This window comes from Tetrahymena thermophila (genome assembly GCF_000189635.1).
Source record: "Tetrahymena thermophila SB210 genomic scaffold scf_8254499, whole genome shotgun sequence".
NCBI lineage: Eukaryota > Ciliophora > Oligohymenophorea > Hymenostomatida > Tetrahymenidae > Tetrahymena > Tetrahymena thermophila.
Window position 1 is genome coordinate 1 of NW_002476274.1, and position 6,450 is coordinate 6,450.

General features: G+C 21.3%; 2 protein-coding genes across 2 annotated transcripts; both read left to right on the forward strand. All coding sequences in view use genetic code 6, as the record gives it.

The window, feature by feature from the left end:
* Positions 1 to 112: 112 nt before the first annotated feature.
* TTHERM_001659049 (hypothetical protein) lies at positions 113 to 2,284 on the forward strand (the record flags this gene model as incomplete). Its single annotated transcript, XM_012799160.1, has 7 exons — positions 113 to 202; positions 457 to 546; positions 802 to 891; positions 1,146 to 1,235; positions 1,493 to 1,582; positions 1,841 to 1,930; positions 2,186 to 2,284. Coding segments are annotated over 7 exons (639 nt in total), but the record flags the coding sequence as incomplete, so codon positions are not given.
* A 1,239-nt stretch (positions 2,285 to 3,523) lies between these two features.
* On the forward strand, positions 3,524 to 4,313 carry TTHERM_01659050 (hypothetical protein; the record flags this gene model as incomplete). The annotated part of the gene is made up of 3 exons (XM_001029253.3): positions 3,524 to 3,594; positions 3,846 to 3,935; positions 4,193 to 4,313. The coding sequence occupies 3 exons, from the start codon at positions 3,524 to 3,526 to the stop codon at positions 4,311 to 4,313; spliced, it is 282 nt and encodes a 93-aa protein (XP_001029253.3).
* Positions 4,314 to 6,450: the final 2,137 nt, after the last annotated feature.

The following is a 6,450-nucleotide window of genomic DNA, read 5'->3' on the forward strand; positions in this document are numbered from 1 at the left end:
TAACAACTTTGAGTTTTATTATTAATTAATTAATCTTATTATTTCATATTTTTTCTTCATTTTTTCCTTCTAATTAACTATTTAATGATATATTTTTTCTTCATTTAAAAAGTGGAAATTAAATTGGTGATGAAGGTGCATCAGGCTTAGGTTCTGCTTTAGCAAATTGCATTAATCTCTCAAATTTGACACTTGGCCTTACGTAAAAACTGTTTATTTGTTTTGGATTGTGATATTTTAAATTATAAAAACTAATTAAAAACAATAAAGCTCTTTTTTCTTTTTCTTTTTATTGTGCTTGCTTTTTTTTGTTCTTTCTTTGTTAATTTAGCTCATCATTTTATTTTCAACTTTGAGTTTTATTATTAATTAATTAATCTTATTATTTCATATTTTTTCTTCATTTTTTCCTTCTAATTAACTATTTAATGATATATTTTTTCTTCATTTAAAAAGTGGAAATTAAATTGGTGATGAAGGTGCATCAGGCTTAGGTTCTGCTTTAGCAAATTGCATTAATCTCTCAAATTTGACACTTGACCTTACGTAAAAACTGTTTATTTGTTTTGGATTGTGATATTTTTAATTATAAAAACTAATTAAAAACAATAAAGCTCTTTTTTTTTTTTTTTTATTGTGCTTGCTTTTTTTTGTTCTTTCTTTGTTAATTTAGCTCATCATTTTATTTTCAACTTTTAGTTTTATTATTAATTAATTAATCTTATTATTTCATATTTTTTCTTCATTTTTTCCTTCTAATTAACTATTTAATGATATATTTTTTCTTCAATATTTAAAAAGTGAAAATTAAATTGGTGATGAAGGTGCATCAGGCTTAGGTTCTGCTTTAGCAAATTGCATTAATCTCTCAAATTTGACACTTAAACTTAGGTAAAAACAGTTTATTTGTTTTGGATTGTGATATTTTAAATTATAAAAACTAATTAAAAACAATAAAGCTCTTTTTTCTTTTTCTTTTTATTGTGCTTGCTTTTTTTTGTTCTTTCTTTGTTAATTTAGCTCATCATTTTATTTTCAACTTTGAGTTTTATTATTAATTAATTAATCTTATTATTTCATATTTTTTCTTCATTTTTTCCTACTAATTAACTATTTAAGGATATATTTTTTCTTCATTTAAAAAGTGGAAATTAAATTGGTGATGAAGGTGCATCAGGCTTAGGTTCTGCTTTAGCAAATTGCATTAATCTCTCAAATTTGACACTTGACCTTACGTAAAAACTGTTTATTTGTTTTGGATTGTGATATTTTAAATTATAAAAACTAATTAAAAACAATAAAGCTCTTTTTTCTTTTTCTTTTTATTGTGATTGCTTTTTTTTGTTCTTTCTTTGTTAATTTAGCTCATCATTTTATTTTCAACTTTGAGTTTTATTATTAATTAATTAATCTTATTATTTCATATTTTTTCTTCATTTTTTCCTTCTAATTCACTATTTAATGATATATTTTTTCTTCAATATTTAAAAAGTTACAATTAAATTGGTGATGAAGGTGCATCAGGCTTAGGTTCTGCTTTAGCAAATTGCATTAATCTCTCAAATTTGACACTTAACCTTTGGTAAAAACAATTTATTTGTTTTGGATTGTGATATTTTTAATTATAAAAACTAATTAAAAACAATAAATCTCTTTTTTCTTTTTCTTTTTATTGTGCTTGCTTTTTTTTTGTTCTTTCTTTGTTAATTTAGCTCATCATTTTATTTTCAACTTTGAGTTTTATTATTAATTAATTAATCTTATTATTTCATATTTTTTCTTCATTTTTTCCTTCTAATTCACTATTTAATGATATATTTTTTCTTCAATATTTAAAAAGTTACAATTAAATTGGTGATGAAGGTGCATCAGGCTTAGGTTCTGCTTTAGCAAATTGCATTAATCTCTCAAATTTGACACTTAAACTTGGGTAAAAACAGTTTATTTGTTTTGAATTGTGATATTTTAAATTATAAAAACTAATTAAAAACAATAAAGCTCTTTTTTCTTTTTTTTTATTGTGCTTGCTTTTTTTTGTTCTTTCATTGTTAATTTAGCTCATCATTTTATTTTCAACTTTTAGTTTTATTATTAATTAATTAATCTTATCATTTCATATTTTTTCTTCATTTTTTCCTTCTAATTAACTATTTAATGATATATTTTTTCTTCAATATTTAAAAAGTTACAATTAAATTGGTGATGAAGGTGCATCAGGCTTAGGTTTTGCTTTAGCAAATTGCATAAATCTCTCAAATTTGACACTTGTCCTTACGTAAAAACAGTTTATTTGTTTTGGATTGTGATATTTTAAATTATAAAAACTAATTAAAAACAATAAAGCTCTTTTTTCTTTTTCTTTTTATTGTGCTTGCTTTTTTTTGTTCTTTCTTTGTTAATTTAGCTCATCATTTTATTTTCAGCTTTTGCTTTTATTATTAATCAATTAATCTTATTATTTCATATTATTTCTTCATTTTTTCCTTCTAATTAACTATTTAATGATATATTTTTTCTTCAATATTTAAAAAGTAGAAATTAAATTGGTGCAATAGAATAGAATAGAATAGAAATACTCGCACATATATATGCACTCAGAATAAATCTTAATTTATGTGATTGTATAATAAGTTTTATGTATTAATTTTTATATATATATATATTTTATTTTATATATTATTTTTCATGTTTGTTTATTTAATATATGATCGCATTCATTTTCTTAATCATCAACCCAAGAAGCAGAATCTTAGACCCCATTTCAAGGAATCTAATCATCTGCGCTTAATCATGTAAAGATTCAAATTACTTTATTTCCTATTTACATGATTGAGCATTTCAAGTTTTAATATGATTAAGAAAGTAAAAAATATTTTATAGTTGTTTTAGGGGTATTTATATTTTATTATTATTGTGTTTTATTTAGTGTATAATGGCATTCATTGTCTTCTTCAGCAACCCAAGAAGCAGAGTCATAGATCCCATTACATGGAATCTAATTATCTGCGCTAAACCCTTTAAAGATTCAAATTACATTTTTGCCTCTTAAAATGATTTAGCATTTCCACTTTTGCTATGTTTAGGAAGGTAATATTATTTTTATTGATTTATTTTTGTGTTTTATTTAGTATATAATGGCGCTCATTATCTTACTCAGCAACCCAAGAAGCAGATTCATAGACCCCATTACATGGGATCTAATCATCTGCGCTGAACCCTTTAAAGATTCAAATTACATGTTTGCCTCTTTAAATGATTTAGCATTTCAAGTTTTGCTATGATTAGGAAGGTAGTATTATTTTTATTGATTTATTTTTGTGTTTTATTTACTATTTAATGGTATTCATTATCTTCCTCAGCAACCCAAGAAGCAGATTCATAGACCCCATTACATAGAATCTAATCATCTGCGCTAAACCCTTTAAAGATTCAAATTACATTTTTGCCTCTTTAAATGATTTAGCATTTCGAGTTTTGCTATGATTAAAAGGGTAATATTATTTTTATTGATTAAATTGGTGCAATGGGTGCATTAGGCTTAGGTTCTGCTTTAGCAAATTGCATTAATCTCTCAAATTTGACACTTAACCTTGAGTAAAAACAGTTTATTTGTTTTGGATTGTGATATTTTTAATTATAAAAACTAATTAAAAACAATAAAGCTCTTTTTTCTTTTTATTGTGCTTGCTTTTTTTTGTTCTTTCTTTGTTAATTTAGCTCAACATTTTATTTTCAACTTTTGCTTTGATTATTAATTAATTAATCTTATTATTTCATATTTTTTCTTCATTTTTTCCTTCTAATTAACTTTTTAATGATATATTTTTTCTTCAATATTTAAAAAGTGAAAATTAAATTGGAGATTAAGGTGCATCAGGCTTAGGTTCTGCTTTAGCAAATTGCATTAATCTCTCAAATTTGACACTTAACCTTGAGTAAAAACAGTTTATTTGTTTTGGATTGTGATATTTTAAATTATAAAAACTAATTAAAAACAATAAAGCTCTTTTTTCTTTTTCTTTTTATTGTGCTTGCTTTTTTTTGTTCTTTCTTTGTTAATTTAGCTCATCATTTTATTTTCAACTTTGAGTTTTATTATTAATTAAATAATCTTATTATTTCATATTTTTTCTTCATTTTTTCCTTCTAATTAACTATTTAATGATATATTTTTTCTTCAATATTTAAAAAGTTGGAATCAAATTGGTGATGAAGGTGCATCAGGCTTAGGTTCTGCTTTAGCAAATTGCATTAATCTCTCAAATTTGACACTTAACCTTGAGTAAAAACAGTTTATTTGTTTTGGATTGTGATATTTTTAATTATAAAAACTAATTAAAAACAATAAAGCTCATTGAATTTATTTGACAGCTTTTATTTATTTTATTTTTTTATTCCACTAATATTATTTTATTTATTTATTTAAAAAATAATTTTAAATTTAAAAGTTTATTCTATTTTGATATTTATTTTGAAATTTACACAAATTTATTTTAAAATTTTTAGCTCAATGAATGAATCATAAATATTCAAATTACTAAGCAAGTGTCGTAAATCAAAAAGATTAGTTGTCTTTGATTTCTAATGATAAACAACTGGTGAAAAAAGGATGAATGAATTAATATAAAATGTTTGAACAGCATTATATATTTTATTATATAATATTTTGAAAAAGTGTTTTTAACCTAAAATATAGATAGATAGATAAATAGAATTTATTATTGATTTTATATTTATAAATATCATTCATATTTTTGTAAGTAAATAAATAAATTATTCATAAATAATAAAAAAATTAAATTTACTTAAATAAATTAAATCCTCATAAGCAAACCCTCTGGTTTCTCCAAAAACGATCAAATAATTTGAAACTTTTAGTGTTATATTACATGTTATTAAATTATATAAATGCCAAACTTTTATATGCCAGTTATATTTTAATCTTAAATATGATCCATCAATCATATTTCTATCCTTTTTTTATTTATCATGATTAATTAGATGCCATGATTAAAATAAAACCCTTAGCGAGAAATCAAGTTTTACTTTTTATTTTAACTTTAGTGGTTTTAATGTTTATTTTTTCTTTTTTTGTCAAATTTTAAATTTATCTTATGATCATTTTTTTTTCATTTTATATTTTTTAAATTCATAAAATAAATGTTTTTTAAATTATCATTAATTCATTCAGAGGATACAAATTTGATTTTTTTATTTAATAATATTTAGAGTAAATTAATGAATTTAAAAGCCGTTAATGTTGAATTTGGCTTTTTATAAGCTTATTTCATATCAAGAATTGATGTAATTTTTTTTTAATGTGGTATCATAAATTTTAAAATGCTTATCTTATTTTTTATTATAAAATGTTCTCTAAATATTCTATAAAAATGCAAATCGGAGTTTTTGATAAATTTAATTTAAATGAAAAAAAATTTTTATGAATTTTAATATATATGTATTTATGCATTATAATAATAATTTCATTTGTTATTTATATATCAGTTTTATAAGATTAATTACATTTAGAACATGAAATTCATATATAAAAAATACTTATTAATGGATACTTAAAAATTTATTGATCAATATTTATTTACAGATAAATATATTATTATATACTTATTTTTTGTATTTTTTTTTCAATTGTCAATTTTAATTTTGAATTTGTGTTCGAAATCATCAAATCTATAAAATATATAAATATTCTTTAATTAAACTAAAATAGAAAAATGAAAATTGTTAATTAATTAATAATGAATGATTTTGCTAAACATATTAAAAAGTGCTTATTTATTTATTTTGATGCAATTAATTTGAATAATTGTTTCAATTCGTAAACAAATAAATTTAGATGCACAAAAAAAATTAAACAAAAAAATCAAAAAACAATTTATGAGCTGTGAATCAATCAATTAATTCTCCAAACCCATTTGCTTTAAGTTTCAATTTCACAAATGTATTAATTAAAACAAACTAAATAAATTGAAAGTTAGTTAAATTACCTAAGATCCAGATTCAAATATCTTATGTTTTGGCACTTCTCCAAGCTCATTCCAATGTTCTTAGCTCCATCTGCACCAAGCTAATTATTACTATGAAAATAATAAATAATGAATGTGTTGAAAATAATGAAAATAAAATAGAAAAGTAATTAATAAATGGGTTAATAATGAATGATTTTGCTAAATATATTATAAAGTGCTTATTTATTTATTTTGATGCAATTAATTGGAATAATTGTTTCAAATCGTAAACAAATAAATTTAGATGCACAAAAAAAATTAAACAAAAAAATCAAAAAACAATTTATGAGCTGTGAATCAATCAATTAATTCTCCAAACCCATTTGTTTTAAGTTTCAATTTCACAAATGTATTAATTAAAACAAACTAAATAAATTGATAGTTAGTTAAATTACTAGAGATCCAGATTCAAAGATGTTATGTT